The sequence below is a fragment of the Salmo salar genome, chromosome 15 (genome assembly GCF_965601325.2).
Source record: "Salmo salar chromosome 15, fSalSal1, whole genome shotgun sequence".
NCBI lineage: Eukaryota > Metazoa > Chordata > Actinopteri > Salmoniformes > Salmonidae > Salmo > Salmo salar.
In genome coordinates this window covers 46,154,122-46,175,000 of record NC_138305.1, presented here as the reverse complement: position 1 = coordinate 46,175,000, position 20,879 = coordinate 46,154,122, and the positions used below count along the sequence as shown (strand labels likewise).

At 43.9% G+C, this 20,879-nt stretch overlaps 1 protein-coding gene across 1 annotated transcript in view; it reads right to left on the bottom strand.

Moving 5' to 3' along the window:
* The window catches only part of enah (ENAH actin regulator), a 115,969-nt gene extending 100,677 nt beyond the window's left edge, over nucleotides 1-15,292 (bottom strand). The window contains exon 1 of the mRNA XM_082961484.1: nucleotides 15,105-15,292. Coding sequence (XP_082817610.1) covers nucleotides 15,105-15,118 — 14 coding nt within the window. The 5' untranslated portion in view covers nucleotides 15,119-15,292. The remainder of the gene's footprint in view (nucleotides 1-15,104) is intronic.
* Between the last annotated feature and the right edge of the window lie 5,587 nt (nucleotides 15,293-20,879).

Genomic DNA, 20,879 nt, shown 5'->3' with positions numbered 1-20,879 from the left:
CATTCGGATGTTAGGAATATTGTTCCAGTGTCCGGCCGTGATTGGGAGTCCCATAGGGCGGCGCGCAATTAGCCCAGCGTTGTCTGGGCTTGACCGGTGTAGGCCGTCCTTGTAAATAAGAATTTGTTCTTAACTGACTTGCCTAGTTAAATAAAAAATTGGGGACAAAGTCACATTCCAATCACCAATACTAATACTAACCAATACTGCGCGGAAGAGTCCAGTCCATCATTAATTTAAGACCTGTAGGTCAGTCAATCCGGAAAATGTCAAGTACTTTGAAAGTTTCTTCAAGGGCAGTCGCAAAAACCATCAACCACTATGATGAAACTGGCTCTCATGAGGACCGCCACAGGAAAGGAAGACCCAGAGTTACTTCTGCTGCAGAGGATGAGTTCATTAGTTTCCAGCCTCAGAAATTGCAGCCCAATGAATTGGGTTCAAATAACAGACACATCTCAACATCAACTGTTCAGAAGAGACTGTGTGAATCAGGACTTCATGGTCGAAATGCTGCAAAGAAACCTCTACTGAATGACACCAATAAGAAGAAGAGACTTGCTTGGGCTAAGAAACACGAGCAATGGACATTAGACCGGTGGACATCTGTCCTTTTGGGTTTCCAACCACCGTGTTTTTGTGAGACGCAGAGTAGGTGAATGGATGATCTCTGCATGTGTATTTCCCACCGCGAAGCATGGATGTTGAGTAACAACACAAACAACGTGGCCAGTCAACCCTGAGACAAGGGTGTCCAGCCAGTTCCCATGCAGCCCAACAGGGCCTGTTCTGTTAGCCAAGGGGGTGGTGGTAGATTGATGGCTGTGTTCCATATGAAATCCTCTCTCTGACTGGCTGAATGGCAGCCCACAGTGCCCAGTAGGGTAAAACATCTCCAGAGGAGGAACTGGTCCAAGTTAGCACTAACCTGCCACTTTCTCACTGCCCCGCTAGCCACCCTTTAAATGCCTGATGATTTAAATGCCTGATGAGGTTGGCGTGTTCACAAACAGTGTTGCTGCTGTCACTCACACAGAAGCTAGCAGTGTGTTCTCAAGGCTGGAGCCTCCGGAGGGTTGAGGCTGCACGCAAACTAAGTTTCTCCTCAAACGCATTCTGTATGACGTGTTTTTCTTTCAGTTGCCATGTCATTGTTTTGCAATCTCATTCCGTTTATGTGGAACCTGTTTGGTTTGTTTCTGCTTTATGATTGAGTTATGATCCTTCACACCTGGTGAGTGCAGAGGGAGTACACATGGTGCAGTTTTGGTATGACAACACTGTATTACAATGTCTCGCCCACACCTCTCTCTACTAGAACCTCTTGCAGTTAGAACCCCAGAAAGACCTCAAATACAATTTTATTTGTCGCATGCGCCGAATACAACAGTCTGTTAAAACAGACTTTGTTTGCTTGCTGTTTTGAGGTGAAGGAAACACTAGATATCCAAGATGGTAGCATGTCAAGTCGTTTGTCTGTGACTAGTACATTTTATCCTACTAATAACCTATTTATTTATGGCTGAATAACTTCCTTGTTGTGTAGTGCAAACTTTTATTTTTGCTGCTGTAAAGATCACGGGTCTTCCTCAACTTGGCACTTCAACTCGGCACTGAAGTTTACCAAAGTAACCCTATCTCTGGCTGGCCTGAGTTCCTTCTTCATCCACGGAGTGTCTCGTCTAAGCCGCTCCTTTTTGCTCTTCGTCTGGCTGTCAGTGGCAGCTCAACAATCCCCCAACCCGCTCTCTCAATCGACCTCAACACCCAATCTACTCACACGTGCAAATACTCACATTCAGACGTACATATACGCTGTCCCTCTCTCCCCTTACCTTCATTGGGCTCTATTATTTACATTTGTCAGAGAAAATGACAATTTGTGGTATTGCTTTGTGCACTGACTTTAACGAGATCTGGAGAAAACGAACATTGTCGCTGGGTGAGTACATCTGACAATGTGCTCTCCCGTCCATTGGACATTTTGTTTGCAGGAACTCGCTCTTTTTCACTCGTTCCACTCGTCCAAGTGCCGATGTATTTGTGGCATGACGTGAACATTACGAATTTGTGTCACTACCAAAGGCTAATGGTTTTAAATGACTTTTGTATTGTCTGGAAACTCACTTGTAGACTTCGCTTGCAGTAGGTCTCTTAAAAAAGAGAAGCCGTGCAAAGTTATTAAACAGAGGTGCCTAGTTATTCTTCTATTGTTGATATCAGGTAACGTGCAGCCTAACCCTGGCCCTGATATGCAATGTCTCCAAACCCCCTCTGATTTTAAATCAAGATCTGGTCTTGGTATTTTTCATTTAAATGTACGCAGCCTGTTGTCAAAAATGGATGGGGTTAGGATTTGGGCTAAATCAACTGATGCTGATATAATTGTGTTTTCTGAAACCTGGCTCAGCAAGTCTGTTCTTGATACGGATATTTGTATAACTGGTTACAATGTTTATCGCACTGATCGGGTTAAGAAAGGTGGGGGTGTGGCTATATATGTAAAAACGAAATTCCCTGTAAGTGTGGCAAAGTCTGAAACTAATTGTAAACAGTTGGAATTTCTTGCTTTGAATATTGAGGTTTCAAAGGGTCTTTCTATAACTGTGATTGGCTGTTATAGACCCCCCTCTGCTCTCGGTGATGCATTTTCTTCTTTGACGCACCTCATGTCTAAACTTCTTTACAGTGAAATGATTTTGATTGGTGATCTCAACTGGTGTTGGTTAACCCCTGTGCGGCGGGACGGACATCCAGCGAAAAATCATATCGCCATTAGCATAACAAAATGTAATCATTTTTTTTTTTCTTTTTTTTTCTTCAAATAATATCGTTTTATAGATACACCTCTCCTGAATCGAACCACGTTGTCCGATTTCAAAAAGGCTTTACAGCAAAAGCAAAACATTAGATTATGTTAGAGGAGTATATCGTAAAAGTAGCCACATAGCCATTTTCCGACCAACCACATGCATCACAAATAACCAAAAAACAGCTAAATGCAGCACTAACCTTTTACAAACTTCATCAGATGACACTCCTAGGACATCATGTTACACAATACATGCATTCTTTTGTTCGATAAAGTTCATATTTATATATAAAAACAGCATTTTACATCGGCGCGTAACGTTGACTAACTATTTTCCCTCAAATGCATCCGGTGAAACAGTGCTACAATTTACTAAATTACTATTCGAAAACATTTTTAAAATGTAATATTGTCATTCTAAGATTTATAGATGAATATCTCTTGAAAGCACCTGTAATGCCAGATTTAAAAATAACTTTACTGGGTAATCACACTTTGCGATAAAAGGGGATGCGATACTCAGAACAATAGGCTAGCAATAGCAATAGGCTAGCCATCTTGGAACAATCGCATATCACATCTAGTCTTGTATACTATTGTCAATAATCCCTTACCTTTGATTATCTTCATCCTTAGGCACTTCCAGGAATCCCAGGTCCACAACAAATGTATTTTCGTTCGGAAAAGTTAATCCTTTACGTCCCAATAGCTTGTTCTTGTTAGCGCGTTCTGAAGGCTTCACCAAAAGTTCCGACGTGTGCGGGGCTACTCTTTCAACAAAATGCATTTTTTTTCTTATTTAGGTTCGTTCAAACATGTCAAACGTTGTATAACATAAATCTGTAGGGCCTTTTTCAACGAGAGCTCCAATAAGATTCGAGGGGGACGATTGCATTGTGTTTCAAAACGTTTCGAAAGGGGAGGGTAACCAGGGCGCCGGCGTCATAATGGTGATGGCCCTCTCCATGTGACCACGTTCCACAGCGTGTCATTCTGTCAGTTTTCACAGTAGGAGACTCAAATCACTTTGTAAAGACTGGGGACATCTAGTGGAAGCAATAGGAAGTGCTCAATGAACCATAGCTCACGGTGTGATTAATAGGCAACGTGATGAAGTTGAGTTCGCAATTCAGAATTCCACTTCCTGTTTCGATCTGTCTCGGGGTTTTGACTGCCATATGAGTTCTGTTATACTCAGACACCATTCAAACAGTTTTAGAAACTTTAGGGTGTTTTCTATCCACAAGTATTAATTATATGCATATCCTAGCTTCTGAGTGTGAGTAGTAGGCCGTTTAAAATGGGCACGAATTCTTTTCAAAATGCGCTGTGGCGCCCCCTATCCTAGGCGACCGTCAAGAGGTTAATGCCGGTGTCTGATTTAAAAATGTTTTGTAATTCTATGAATCTTACCCAGTTGATTAACTCACCCACTCGCCCAAATCTAAAATGCCCAGATAAATCTACCCTGATTGATTTGATATTGACAAATGTTCCTCATAAATATTCTGCGGTTGGTGTTTTTTGTAATGATTTAAGTGACCATTGTGCTGTTGTTGCTATTAGAAATACTAAGATTTCTAAGTCTAACCTGCGTTTTATTCGTAAGAGAAATCTGAAGTGTTTCATTGAGCAGGCTTTCTTTCATGATTTGTTTTATTTTGACTGGAGCAAGATTGAGCTTATCCCTGATGTGGAAACTGCCTGGAAATTCTTTCATGATGGTTTTCTCCAAATAGTAAACAGGCATGCTCCATTCCGCAGGTTCAGGGTTAAGTAGAAGTCCTGGGAGTGCATTCTTATGAAGAACAGCAAAGGTAATCCAATTTTTCTAATAGTAATTCTGAGTTTAGGTGACCCCGAAGTTGGCGGATGTCAAATTAGCTAGCCGTGATGGCTTTCGCCGAAAAGCTATTTTAAAATCGGACATAGCGATTGCATAAAGGAGTTCTGTATCTATAATTCTTAAAATAATTGTTATGTATTTTGTCAACGTTTATCATGAGTAATTTAGTAAATTCACCGGAAGTTTTCGGTAGGTATGCTAGTTCTGAACATCACATGCTAATGTAAAAAGCTGGTTTTTGATATAAATATGAACTTGATTGAACAAAACATGCATGTATTGTATAACATAATGTCCTAGGAGTGTCATCTGATGAAGATCATCAAAGGTTAGTGCTGCATTTAGCTGTGGTTTGGGTTTATGTGACATATATGCTTGCTTTGAAAATGGCTGTGTGATTATTTGTGTCTATGTACTCTAACATAATCTGTTTTGCTTTCGCTGTAAAGCCTTAAAAAAATAATAATAATAATAATAATAATAAAAAAATAAAAAAATAAATAAAAAAAAACAATCGGACAACGTGGTTAGATTAACGAGAGTCTTATCTTTAAAATGGTGTAAAATAGTTGATTGTTTGAGAAAATTGAATTCTGGTATTTTAGTTGGCTTTGTATTTCGCGCCGTGCGACGCCATTGGCTGTTGGCTAGGGGTTCCGCAGGCAGAACGGGGTTCCGCTAGCGGAACGTCTGTCCTCAACAGGTTAAATAACTTCTTCTGTGGTGCCACAAATCCTAATGAGTTGTTACATGATTCATTTGAGTAAAAATGAAACCTAGTTAGTCGATTTGATATATAACAGTCATCAGATTAATGTCACGTCATGTGTTATTTCATAGTTTTGAGGTGTTCACTATTATTCTACAACGTAGAAAATAGTAAAAAATAAAGAAAACCCCTGGAATGAGTAGGTGTCCAAACTTTTGACTGGTACTGTATATGCCGTTTGAAATTATGATTTTGCTTCAGCCCCCAGTAGGCAGAGGCTAAATACGCTCAGTGCACATAGAGCAGATATGTGAAGGAACTGATATTAATATTTTATGAAGATTCTCCTTTGCTTAACTTGATGTTTATGGCTTGCTTAATGTTCCGGCAGCCAGACTAAGTAGTGTACATGTCTACTGCTCGTTGGGGAGCTAGGCAGGAGAATGATACGAGCATACAAACAGCAGCATCTGAGAACCACTTATTGTAACATGAACATCCGCGTCAGGAAATATATATAACGTCATACCAGAAGAATAACGGAACAATTTAGATATTAATGGACCAAACTCTTTACCTATTTCATAGAACAAGGCTTCATGTGAAACCGTTCCTGTCCAACCCTTCAAGCTGTGTTTAAGATGCCACAAGCCTGGAGGCTCTGCTTGAATAATATGCAACAGTTTATTTGATGAGGAAGACATGACTGCAGGGCACATTCTGTACTGAGAGAAAACCCCCAAAAGATTCTCCAACGTAGAGAGAGGAGGAATCTAGTACTATATTAGACTATACAGTACAGAAGGTAGGCAGGCTACAGTACCTACCGGTATATGTCCATTTTGGAAGACAAGCAGCATGATCTTTCATTAAGGATGAAGCTGGAAGCCTTGCGGTGTGTGGAGGTGTGGAGCTGCATGGCTCTCCCCCAGCCCCCCCTCCCTCCTCCTCGACGCTCCCCTTAGCTCAGCGTTCGCCGTTACTGCTGCCAGACTCAGAACGGTGCAGACCGTCCACCTTTCTCTCTACCACCCTCTCAGATTCATGTTGCCCCCTTCTTAAAAAGTCAGTGACTCATGATGAAGCGCTGGACGGGTGCTGCGAGTCAGCGATGCTGCTACTCCATGCTAGCCTAGCACTGATGTGAACGGCTGCTGATGCGGAATCCGGCTTCTCACAGTGGTGGAGGGGTAACCTAGCAACAGGCTCTCACCCCACCCCTTGCAGGCAGACAGTTGTTAAAGGAAGATCATGTTGTTTGGAGAAGATGAAATCACTGCACACACACACACACACACACACACACACACACACACACACACACACACACACACACACACACACACACACACACACACACACACACACACACACACACACACACACACACACACACACACACACACACACACACACACACACACACACACACACACACACACACACACACACACACACACACACACGTGTTTATAGCTGGCCTCAGTTCAGCAGAGCTTTCTTCTCCTCATCATCCACCACCCTCATCTGTCTCCCTCCAAAATAGACTTATCATAATAACCAGGCAGAATTAGCAGTGTTTCGGAGCATATTAACGAGGCTTAACCAGGCATTGCCGTGGAGTTATGACACAAAACGTTGACAGAAGGAAGTCTCCCTTTCTGCAGGTGATGATTCTAAAACTAAAAAGAGGACCTATTGTCTGAGAGCGAATGGATCTGACCAGAATCAGCAGTGCTTATGTAACAGTTCATGTACAGTATGGAAAGAGCACTGAGGGTATGGCATTGCTCCTGGGGTCCTGATGACAGGTTCGTCAACACACACCCTTGAGCTGACACTCTCCCACACACAACCTTCAGCCAACAACATTCATCTGGACACACACACACACCACTCCTGTACTGGCTGCTCCATGCTTGTTATCAGCAGTCACTCAGCACAGTGAGATAGGATTAACCATGTGATAGCCCCTACAACCCTGGCTGATGAAACCATAGAAACCAACCACTCTCACAGAGTCACTGTATCATCTTGAGGTCAAAGTTGTCCTTTACCACATATTTAGGGTCAGATTACCAGACCCATAATCATAATCTTAGACTAACCTTTAGAGAGGTTACCGACTCCACCTCCAATGATACTACTTTCCCCTTCCAGAAGGGCTGATAGATGCATTCTGGTCCTGGTGTGTGGCAAGGGTGGGCAGTAGCGAGAGGAGTGATTCCAGAACTCACTGCATGTGAAGCGGCGGTTGGTTTTCCATGGGAACAGGAGTGAGTAACAGGTCAACTGCAAGGACACAGTCAGTAACAGACAGAGCAGGGCTGCCCCTGCAGATGCATGGGCATAATCAGGACCCCACCTCATTCATGAACCCATAAACACTTGTATTAATTATATACAGTGAGGGGAAAAAAGTATTTGATCCCCTGCTGATTTCGCGTTTTTCTGGATTTTTGTTGTTATTCTGTCTGTCTCTCACTGTTCAAATAAACCTACCATTAAAATTATAGACTGATCATTTCTTTGTCAGTGGGCAAACGTACAAAATCAGCAGGTGATCAAATACTTTTTCCCCCTCACTGTAGGTGATGACTACGGAACCCCTGATTGGACAGAAACATTTCAATACCTCATCAACAAGACTCATCTCACTATGGCTGACTAAAATCACTGAGCAGCACAGAGACTGTTCACATGCTAAAGAAGAAATTACATAATTTACATTATGACAACGCCTCTGTTTACCTGTTGATGTATTCTCATCGGGATAGTATAATGGAAATATGCACAACACAATAAAAAGGCATAAAACCTCAGTTTAGAAAAATATATCTACCCTGGGAATGAATTGTATTGTCGGATAAAAGCACTTGCATGAGAGCTATTCGTCCCACGTTCAGGAACCCGCAAGTCAAGAGCTGTCACTGCTCTCACATTAAGAGCTGTAGAATTCAATTAGGAGCAGCACTCACAGAGAAAAACACACTGCTGGTGGGGTATTCTTTATAGTACACGTAATGAGAACACATTGGAGACACTAACTGGCACATAATGGCACAAAATGGAACTTGACCAAAATCAACATTAGAGCACAGATGCATATGTTTCGTACCACAACCACTGCCATAGACAGCAGGAAAAGGTATCCAGCTGTGTAATGCCAAGCCCCTCAAGCTAGTCAAGCCAGACCGACCACGTGAGGAGATTCTGCTCTCCCTCTCCACTCTCTGCTCATTTTGTATTAAATGTCACCACAGGTGGGGTTTGGTTGGCAGGTGACTCAGAGCTCACTCTCACCCACCCCCCCAGACAGAGCCCCCTCTCACCCACCCCCCCAGACAGAGCCCCCTCTCACCCACCCCCCAGACAGAGCCCCCTCTCACCCACCCCCCCAGACAGAGGACGTGCGCCCGCAAGCCCCACCCGAGCAAAGATCTCTGGACTTTGCTCCGTTCACCTTTCCCTCGATCCTGACTAGTCTCCCAGTCCCTGCCGCTGAAAAACATCTCCACAGCATGTTGCTGCCACCGCCACGCTTCGCAGTAGGCATGATGCCAAGTTTCCTCCAGACGTGACGCTTAGCATTCAGGTCAAAGAGTTCAATCTTGGTTTCATCAGACCAGAGAATCTCCCATCTCCACAGAAGAACTCAGGAGCTCTGTCAATCAAGTTGTAGAAACATCTCAAGGATGATCAATGGAAACAGGATGCACCTGACCTCAATTTCAAGTCTCATAGCAAAGGGTCTGAATACTTACGTAATTAAATGTGCAAAAATGTTTAAAAACCTCTTTTTGCTTTGTCATTATGGGGTATTGCGTGTAGCTAGATGAGGATTTTTTTTTTTATTTAATCCATTTTAGAAAAAGGCTGTAACGTAACAAAATGTAGAAAAAGTCAACAGGTCTGAATACTTCGCAAATGCCCTGTATAGTATCATCATCATCATAATTTCTTATTGGGAGGTCACTGGCAATTCCCAGCCCTAACAAATACCCTGCTTAGATCACCTCTACCCATTCCAGCTGCCCCATGACTACATAAAATCAGAATGCCAGGAAAACGCAGGTTTTAAGAAGCCCTTTAACCCTATACCACTGAGGGGACATAAATCAGAACTGATATACAGTATCCTCCCCTTTAATCTAACTGTAGAGGGCTCAGTCTATCCTCCCCAGCATCTGAGCATGTGTGGATGAAAGCAGAGAAACAAAGAGCAGAATGAGTCAATTACATCATTAAGGAGTACATCACCACTTTTCTGCCCTCATGGGAGGGTAAAAAGGTCGCGACTGAGTCTGGTCAGAGACAGGCAGCCGAGGCAGTTCAGAAGAAAACGTACAACAAAGAGAACAAGGGGAAAACTACAGAGTGCGATGAATACATTTGCCCTTCGCTGCTAAACTAAGGACGACACCCAGCTGCCCAAAGGCTCTTCTCTTTCCCAGCGGTTTTATCTGCACAGACAAGTAAAATCAGCCTCTATTCAGATCACACTGGCAAAAACAGTCATGTGCGGCAGCACTTCCGAGCATTGTGGGATCCAGGTCTGAATAACAAAAACAGTAGGGGGGAAAAAAATAGTGAGAAAAAGAGAGGGAATCAAGTAAGTGTGGGGCAGTCTTTTGCCTTTAATTGACTTTGCCAGGCAACGCAATGCGCTGCATCATGGCATCACTGACTTCGAAGCGTCAGGACTATTAATTATATATCAGATGAGATGCGCCAGGTGTCCAGGGGCCTTAGGAGATAAGTGCAGCAGACCAAGTCACGACCAGGAGGAAGAAACAATGCGATGGGGAGAAGGAGGGAGGAGAGGGGGGATTGTGTTACAGTACAGACAGCTGTTAAACATAACTGGGTTAGCGTCCGTGCGCTGGTGGCGAAAGTAACCCTGCTGCAGTGTAACAGACTCTGCGCCCCCTTGAAGCCCAGGCCTACCCGACAAAGAGGAGACTTTGTAGGAGACTATATTGAGCTCCAGCTCCACTGAAATCAGCGGAGTAAATCACTGATGACGAGCTCCTGACACCTGCACTGTCACTGCACTACAGGACATCTTAACCAGAGAGAAGGGAAGGGACAAAGGGAGACGGAGAAGAAAAAGGGACAGGCACAGACAGTAAAAGGAGAGAAGCTGGAAGAAAGGACAACAGAATAAAAAGAGGGATCAGAAAGAGTTGAGGAAAGTCAAAAAGGACTTGAGAGGTTGAGTGAAAGCTCAAGATAGAACGTGAGTGACGAAAGTAAGAGGTAGATGTTTTGCCAAGGCTGGGCTTTAAAAGGAGCCTCCCAAGGCAAGCTGTGTTAGTAACACTGTTCCAAGTATTAAGGCTGTCACAGGCCCAGACAGAGGTAATGGATAGCCAACACATGGAAAAGACTCTGCTCCACCAGATGACTTTTACCACACTGCAGACAGTCATGCTAGTCTGGCTAACACCGAACTCTCAAAGTTCTCCTGACTTCAGAGTCTGGAATGAGACACCTGAAACCCCACCTCTTCAAGGAATACCTGGGATAGGATAAAGTAATCCTTCTAACCCCCCCCCCCCCCCCCCCCTTAAAAGATTTAGATGCACTATTGTAAAGTGGTTGTTCCACTGGATATTATAAGGTGAATGCACCAATTTGTAAGTCGCTCTGGATAAGAGCGTCTGCTAAATGACTTAAATGTAAATGTAATGTTGTTGGCGCAATGCATTGACAAAGTGGGCTGTGCTTTTACTGTTTGGTTCTCCATGTCTTTCTCACTCAAACATGCAGAGCCCCTGAGCACCGCCCACTTCATCACAACGGTTGGATTTTCAAATCTAAACAATGAGAGGTCTCAACCCCCAAGTTAAAAAAAATGATATTTGAGAGAACCAATCAAACAAACAGCCTCCTTTCCAGACCAGTGTGGTCACACTCTCCCTCTGCTGTGAGGCACGTGGGTAGCGTCAGCCAGGCTACAGTCATGCTGCAATGGTTTTACATTTCGATGTCAAATAGAGGTACGTAGGGGGGTGTGAGGATTTTCCAAAAATGTGTGTGGTGCTTGAGTCTTGGGAGACTGGTGGAATTTGCAGCTGCAAGTGCTGCATGTTGATGAGTTATAGTGTTAGTATTAATATTAAATGGTTTAGGATCCTCATCACAGATGGTATGCAAAGACTTTCCTCGGATGGCTACGGTCTGTGTCCAACCACCTAATAGAGCAGGTAAAATATTTCTGACATTCAGCTCAGTAGACATATGATCACAACAAGTCACCATCAGGGCTATAACCTTAGTAAAACTGATCATGGATCAGCGTGAAGGGCAACTCACAAACAGTGACAGATACTGAACACAAGGATAAATATCAAAATCCCTACAAGACAAAAAATAATAATAAAATCAGTAACTCCTTCTCTTACACTGATCAGAGGATGGAGGATACAGATGGGACTTCACACACAGGTTATTCACCAGCAGCTGGACTGTGACGATGGACAGCTATATGAAATGACACGTGTAATTGAAACTGCTTTGATGGCAAAAGGAGACAGAGGGTAGCAGTCAGACTTACAACAATAGGGAATCCTAGCCTGGGTACACAGTTTCTCATGCCGACTCGGATTTCCAACCTTTGACTAAGAAGAGCAGGAAGTAGTTTTTGTCCTAGAGACCTTGTGAGACATACCCTGTTCTCTGGATCATTTTACAGGACCACACATACAGCAAAAGGCAACAACAAAGAAATACAAATGTGTTCAACAGCAGGTGTGGTGTGCAAGAAAGACTTGTCTGTCATTCCAGCAATAACCTTCCTTTTTTGACAAGGTTGTCCGACGAAACAGACTTGAAAAGCAACAGTTTACTCATCCATCCATCCTGACAAAAATTAGGCAAGGTGACAGCTATGTGCACAGATGTGTCACCCAACAAAACCTGCTGAGTGATTCCCACTAACATTAGCCAACGCGCTAGCTCTGCTACCTATGCATGGGAACTGTCAGAATGATGAAGGTGGTTAGGAAACTTCACCCGATATAAAGAGAAGGCTTATTGTTTTAATGCCATGGCTACCTAACCTCGTCCCCAGGCTAATTTCTGAAGAGCCGGCTAGTGGACAAGACTACTACCTAATCCACACATCTCCAGAACAACATACGAAGTTACTTGGATTCCTTGTATGAGCCGAATACAAAAAAAATGGGAGAAGTGCTAACTTTCAGCTCAATATCTAACTCCTGATGTTGTTGTTGTATTCTCACCAACCATAGTCTGAACAATGATGTCATTGTTGCTGGGTGCTGTTGTCATGAGCCAGAGATAGTTTGAGACAGGTGACTGTTGTAAAAAGCCCCAATCTTCTCCCTAGGGTGGGGCCATGAAGAGAAACAACCAAAGTCACCCAACAACCAAATGTCAATGCAATACCTGTCACACCGGCACCATAAAACTATGTTGATATTCACTATATACACAAAAAGTATGTGGACACCACTTCAAATTGGTGGATTTGGCCATTTCAGACACACCCGTTGCGGACAGGTGCTTAAAATTGAGCACACAACCATGCAATCTCCATAAACAAACATTGGCACTATAATGGCCTTACTGAAGAGCTTAGTGACTTTCAACGTGGCACCATCATAGGATGCCACCTTTCCAACAAGTCAGTTTGTCAAATTTCTGCCCTGCTGTTATTGTGACATGGAAACGTCTAGGAGCAACAACGGCTCAGCCGCAAAGTGGTAGGCCACACAAGTTCATACAACCACAGAGAGCTGAAGCGCGTAGCGCATAAAAGCCTACAAGCCTAAGATTAACATGCAATGCTAAAGCGTCGACTGGAGTGGTGTAAAGCTCGCCACCAATGGACTCAGTGGAAACGTGTTCTTTGGAGTGATAAATCACGCTTCACCATCTGGCAGTCCGACGGATGACTCTCGGTTTGTCGGATGCTAGGAGAACGCTACCTGCCCCAATGCATAGTGCCAACTGCAAAGTTTGGTGGAGGGGAAATAATGGTCTGGGGATGTTTTTCATGGGTCGGGCTAGGCCTCTTAGTTCCAGTGAAGGGAGATCTTAACGCTACAGCACACAATGACATTTTAGTGAATATTGTGCTTCCAACTTTGTGCCAAACAGTTTGGGTAAGGCCCTTTCCTGTTACAGCATGACAATACCCTCGTGAGAGGTCCATACACTAATGGTTTGTTGAGATCGGTGTGGAAGAACTTGACTGGCCTGCACAGAGCCCTGTCCTCAACCCCATCGAACACCTGTGGAATGAATTAGAACGCCGACTGCGAGCCAGGCCTAAATCGTCCAACATCAGTGCCCAACCTCACTAATGCTCTTGCGGCTGAATGGAAGCAGGTCCCTGCAGCAATGTTCCAACATCTAGTGGAAAGCCTTCCCTGAAGAGTGGAGGCTGTTAGAGCAGCAAAGGGGAGGAACAACTCCATATTAATGCCCATCATTTTGAAATGAGATGTTCGACGAGCAGGTGTCCAGATGACCTAAAGTATCTCCTTTTAACTCTTGATAAAACAGCCCTACCATCCCAACTCCATGGGTTCCTGCCATAGCATATGGCAATGTGTCCAATGTACTGTAGCTGCATCTGGAAGCAGAAGAGGATCTCTAGTACAGCTGGTTAGGAAAATGACCATCAGGGGAGAAAAAAAAACAGTTACGGCCATTAAGTCCAATTGATTCCACCAACCCAGTGGAGACTACTGATAAACTTGTTTTGTAGAACAGCATAGCACACAGATGGTAAACAGAACACACAAAACACATTTGTCTCAATGTACTGTACACAAATGTAAAAATATATATAGCACACACACACACATGGCTGAACATCCATATTTATAGTACATATACATTAACACACCCCAGGGTATGACTTAGCTAAAGGGATTTTAATGAACTGGTTCTGAGTGGGCATCAATAAATATAGACTTCCAGCAGCTGAATGCTCCTGTCACATCACAGGAGAAATACTACGGTCTAACCAGACATCAACTGTATCTGAATTGATTCAAAAAAAAAAAAAGAGGATATTAGTGATAAAAATACAAATCTGGGTATTATTTTGGTTGATATATCATTTCGATTTAACAATATCACAATATCATTACTGTACCTGCCCCAAAATTCCAGTATTTTCCCTTCATAATCTTGTCCCTGCGCAGCAGACATATGGTGAGCAATATGTTTGGAATATTGCAATAAAAATCATAGTATTGAATCGCAATACATATAGAATCGTTAGAGTTGCAATGCATATCGTATCGGCACTGAAGTATCATGATAATATCGTATCGTTAGGTCCCTGGCAATTCCCAGCCCTAGAGGACAAGGTCTAGAAATATGAGCTATTCTGCTTGTAGAAATCAACTGTTATTTGACTAGGCTCTATTAATGATGCAGTACTGGGATGGGGAGTAGAGGCTCATCGGACAGAAGCTCAAGTTGTTCAATCAGCCCAGAGGAGGGTACAAACAGACTAAGCTCTAATCCAAACTGGGAATAGCATAGTCACTGGTCAACTCCATCTTAAAACACAGACATGGTGAGGAAGAAAAACATTTAACATTACACTATTACATTACAAACACTACCGGACAATGAAAATAGCCCTCCAAGTCTCTCCAGTACATGTCTCCTCCTCGGCCTTACCCCATCATGTACCCCATACCCACCATGCTCCCTTCCCACGCTCCCCCTTTGCCACTACAAGGACTTACGAGCCACGTGTCATGTTGGCGGTGGAGACAACAGGTGTATCCAGCACCAACACCTGAAAACTTTGTCTGTGAGAGGGTCTGCCTTCTTGTCAGTGTCCTGTGAGGTCCGTAAACAAGTGTCTCAGTAGCTGCCCAACAGCACAGTGAGGAGACCATGTAGACTAGAGGCTCCAACAGGTCTGCTGCCACTAGGACCCCTCCTCCAGAGGGCTAAAATCGGGCCGTCCGGGCAGCCCCCTGAAGAATGTACCCCTCAGCCCAGGAATAAACATGCTGACTGAAAGGAGTCTTGGACCGGTTTTATTGCAGGGGTTTTCTGAGACTAAGAGCACCCCCCCCCCCCCCACACACACACACACACACCACAACTCTCCTTTCTCCTCCCTGGCTCAAAAGCCATACGTACAAACAGCCCAACACCCCTAGTGTGCTAGCTGTACAGCACTCTGCCATGTTGGTCTGGTGAGCAAGAGGGTAAATGTAGATATGACAGAAGGACAAGCTACTGTATAACTGTCTGTAAAGCTGTATCATGTTAGAGTATCCGGTTGGCCATATCACCCAACTCAATCCAAGTCTCCAGCTAAATCAATTGGACCATGTGAGATAAATGATAGGCCCTTGACTTCAGAGATTTGATGATATAATCCTACAGCGGGTGAAGCACTGCCTCATATTGATTTATCAGACTATTCGGTGGTGTTTAAAATCAATATCTAGACTTTCCCATCAACTGTGATTTAGTGAGTACGAGAATGATTGTCAGTTTCCATCCAACTATTTCATGCGGTTGAATTATCTGACATATAAAAAAGTAAAAAGGCAAGTCAGGTCTGATGGAAACATCCCAAAACAAAGAGGGATAATTTGTGTGTCTGAAATAGATTACGCAACAATTGTGGTGGAAACTCCATGCACAAATAAACCATCATGTCGAAGTAAATGGAGTCACTCGATGATGTGAGGAAATATCTACCACCACCACGTGGAAAAGCATTAAGAGTTTATAGGCAAATGAAAGAAGTTATGAACTTCATGGTGGTTAAGTGACGGATGGTGATGAGCTTGATGCAAATTTACAATAAATATTGAGAGTATTATTTGAATGCTGATGACATGAAGATTGATGCTTGGCTGCCAATGATTAAAAAAAGTAAAAAAATGATTATCGGTATGCCATCATATTACCTACCCTGTCAACTTAAATCAGAGGACTGTTGTCTAGAGAGCATGTGGCAAAAACACATTGGGCAAGTTTGCTATTTATAGCAACAGTTAGTTACAAAACCATTGGTTGAGTAGAAAATGTGATGCACATGGAAACATCCTAAACACAGCGATAAAATGTATAACGTCTTAATAAAAACAGAGCTCTCTCCCCCTCCACCGAACACACCTTTTATCCTAATGATTTATTGATCCTGTTTCTATGGTGGTGTGGCCCTTTCATTACAGCATGGGGAAATGGGCCAGTGGATTTACCGGATTAGGGAGACAGAGGAGCGAAGCCTTCGTTTGGCCTCTCACAGACACATTGTGTGTGTGTGTGTGTGTGTGTGTGTGTGTGTGTGTGTGTTCCCTCCCTATCTGGTCCCGGGTCTAAAACATCCTGCGCCACTAAAGACAGTGTGAAGACCCGGTTCAGCCCAGGACAGGCTGTGATTTAGTAGTCTGGTGGGTCGGTACTTAACACAGCTCACTGTAGGCCAAATCTCCTAGCCTAGCGGAGGAAGGCCCGACACTCTCGTCGGGGCACATGGCCCTGCATATCACCGGGATGACAGATTAAAACTGCAGCGGTGAGAGGAGCTGTGGCTGTGAGATGCCGGAGGAGATTGGCCCACGCAGTAAATCACAGTGGTGCCTTAATCCGCACATAAATCAGAAGCGTGCGGAGCTAGCTAGACGGCTGGGGAGAAAGCTTGTCTTGTTTGATAGCAACCAACCGTTGCTACAATAACCTCCAAAGCGGTAGAAGCAGCGTTGTATAGTCTTCTCGTCGGTGGTTGTGAATGCTCACTGACGCACAGCAGAGAGCTGGGGGGAGTCTGGGGATATATGGAGTTGTGTGCCTGCATACTAACACACACAATAAGTGTGAAGTCAGGCACTATCTTGGTACTGTGTGTCAACTGAGCTTTGGCCAGTGGTAAAACGCATCGGTTTGTCCCCAAAGTCCACTCAAGTTCATATTACTTTATTGGCATCTCCATTGGGCATTCTGTTTGGGCCAAGATATGAGGAAGGTCAGGGCGGTCCCTCTCCCAATCTGTCCCTCCAAACCATCCGTAGTAGGCCTTTAAAAAAGGGGACAGGTTCACTTTAAAAAAGGGGACAGGTTCACTTTAAAAAAGGGGACAGGTTCACTTTAAAAAAGGGGACAGGTTCACTTTAAAAAAGGGGACAGGTTCACTTTAAAAAAGGACAGGTTCACTTTAAAAAAGGACAGGTTCACTTTAAAAAAGGACAGGTTCACTTTAAAAAAGGACAGGTTCACTTTAAAAAAGGACAGGTTCACTTTAAAAAAGGACAGGTTCACTTTAAAAAAGGACCACTACACAGAGAGGTGTCGCTCCAGTCAAACAAGTTAGAATATAATCTGCCCTTTAACGCTCGCTGACAGGAGAAAGAGTCTACAGACTCCTTGGTCTGGTATGTCCATCTAAATGCCAAAGGGCCCTCTTGTTCTGTGCGGTAAAGAGTTGAGTGATGAGGGCTGGTCCTGGTTGTTCCTCTGTCGATCATCACACAGCGAGAAGCATGCGCCTGCTGGCATTCACGATGCCTTCACAGCACTGATCTCTGCGGATCAAACACTGCCACAGGCAGTGCTTTCATTTCAGACTCACGTCTGGTTGGGAATGCAATAGAGGCCATTAGTGTCTGTCTAAAGCTGAAGGGAACAGGTTGAGATGGAGAAAATATCTAAGTAGTACATCCACCACAGGACCAACTGGTCCTGAACTACCACACAGGCATCTCTTAATGAATCTGTAGCCACCGTGCTGTTGTCTTATTGCACGCAACAAGCATCACATGCATTTGATGAGGGACTACATCTGTCCGCTTGTTTTGAAAATATAACTTCGGTACATTTCCCCTGGTCGATAGAAGACTTACATGACGGGATACATGGTAAGGTCTCCAGAGCAGTCACCAGGAGGGCTAGGCTGGGTCTGCTCCCTTGACATCAGACGGGCACAGCCAGGGGTACTGCAGATGCTGGGACCACTGGCCTAGTTGGTAAAGACCCCTGTAAGGCCGCCTGAGTGACAGGTTGGCAGAAGCAGTATGCCTTGTGTGTTCTATCAGTCAGCTTATCAACACACTTCCCTGCCTGGTCACAAGCTGGAGCTGGCCCACTGAAACGCTGAGACCATAATCCCTAAATCTTTTAATATCATGTTGAACATGCTCTACCGTATGGACAGAAAATGCATGAAGGACAAAGATGAAGTTTCACAGCAATGATGAGGTTGGAGTCATGGGATGGGCTGAACAACCCTAGGACACTCAGACAAACTTCAAGGACTACGCTACTGTTGGCAACTAGAATTAGGCCACAGCATGACTTGACTGCAACCTGCAAAGGACACCTCACAGAAAGAAGAGGCAGAAACAAAACTTGATGAATAGATATATTATTATTTTTAAATTACCATTATTTTGAAAACAGTACATGGGTAATATGCTAAGTCAGTGTAATAAGCAAAGTCAATATACCCAACGTAAAAAATAAATAAAAAAATCACATTGATTATGGAATTGACCTTAAACATCCACGTGGCAAATTGACTCATTTGGCGAGGCTCATTTGGTTCATGAGTGGTTGGTCTGATAATAGATCAAACCAATGCTCAGTGCTACCCACCAATCATGGAGCTATACTAAAAAAAAAGTTAGTACTGTCATTTTATTTCACGCTTGGCCAACACTGGCCAGAAATAACATCCATCACTGGGAGGAAGTGATGAATCAGTGAGATAGATGTGTCACTCCCACAAACAGAGCCCCTACATGAGTGGAATTCCACAGTCAGCAGAAAGCCAGTTTCAACACCAGAGTGCTCGACAAACAGGTGATCTGCGTCTGATTACATTAACAAGGACTGGTCAGGAGGTAAACAGAAACCATCACAGTAGAAATCTGCCCACTTGTTTGGAAAAGATGATTACACAGTGTGACCTCTGGAGTGGACACGGGCACAATGTTGCAATGCTAATTTAACAAGACGACCAAGTGGTCCAAAGTGAGGAACTGGACCTAAAATATAACATCTGATCTGTCAGTATCACTGCTTCAACTATCTATAATAATCCCTACAGTAACAGGAGTTGACAGAACAATGATCAAATAAAAGTGATTAAAGTAGGTGAATAAGTATAGTGGTCTCTCATCCAGGTTAAGGAGGGCTGTTTTAGTCTCTGGGATGTCTGATCCTTTCCTCCTCTCTCTGAGGTAATTGAGCCCACGAGGTGAGACGGAGTCTCTTTGGTACCAAACATGGCGATCACAACCTGATGACTCACACTCCCTGTTAAGCTGCCTGAGCCCTGGCTCTCTCATCGGGTCATTCAACAAGAGGGGTGTCTCCACCGCATTCCTTCCACTTCATCAGCACTGTAACAGGGAGGCCCAGGCTGGAAAATGTAGAGAAGCTGTCAACACAATATATTCACCACAGAGCTGGGTAAATTAAAAAACCTTCAAGCTAGGAGATGCACAGGAGAGCAGTGCTTTAACCACAAATGACATTATAACGTCACTCTGTTTTGATGCCCGGTATTTAATTCAGCTCGATGGAATAGCATCTGTAAAGCCTTGTAGACAGGAGGAGGGACAGAGTTAGCCAGGGAAAACATCCCTTTCTGGCCTGAGGAGAAACAAACATGATTTCTGCTGTGCTTTTTATAGCCCAAACATACCATGTGATGTGTGGGGGAGGGGGAGTGGTGTAATGCCCTGGTATCATGCCCTGCCACTTTTGACTCTGACAACTGAGTGACGTGAAGTGCAGGGAGGGAGGGAGGCAGCAGTAGCAGTTGCAGTCCCTAGGGAAATATCAGCAGTGGTGTGGCCAGCGAGTCTCCAACTGGCCTAGGGCGCTTTCCAAGACACTTGGATGCGGAGTCAAAGTGCTCCCATGAACAACACAATGAAATAATTTACTTGGAGACTGTGCTGCTCTGAATGTGGCTTGTGGACATTTGTAGATCTCTCTACACACAGTACCAGGACTGTTTGGAACATTATCTCATCAATGACCCACACAACATAACAGACAACAAGTAGAGACATACTTGGACTTGGTCTTTCGTCTTCATCTCAAGGATGTACCTAGATATAGTATCACTTTGGACTGAGTATGTAACCTATTTGTACTTTGCTTTGTTTACCTCACACTTAAAATATGACTTAATAAATGACGCATTGCGTAGGACTAAATTGGAACTGTAAAAACTGCTCCAGCCTGTGCCTAAGGTTTGCCAAACACTTGAGCCTGAGAATCCTCCCGTAGACCAGAAGACCGCTAAAGCTGAACAAGTCCACCAGAGAAGAAGAGTCCTCCGAGCAATACAAATCAGAGAAGTGACTTGGAGACTAACATGGGTCCGTTCTCACTAAATCTTAAGGCAGCAATAAGCATTCCTCTGCACGAGGAAGAGAACACAAGGGAACGAGTGTAACGATCTAATACAGAGCCACAGTGACTTATGAAATGTCCAGGGGCCAGCAGCTCCACTGTGTACATATGCTTTTAAGGGAGCCTGCAAT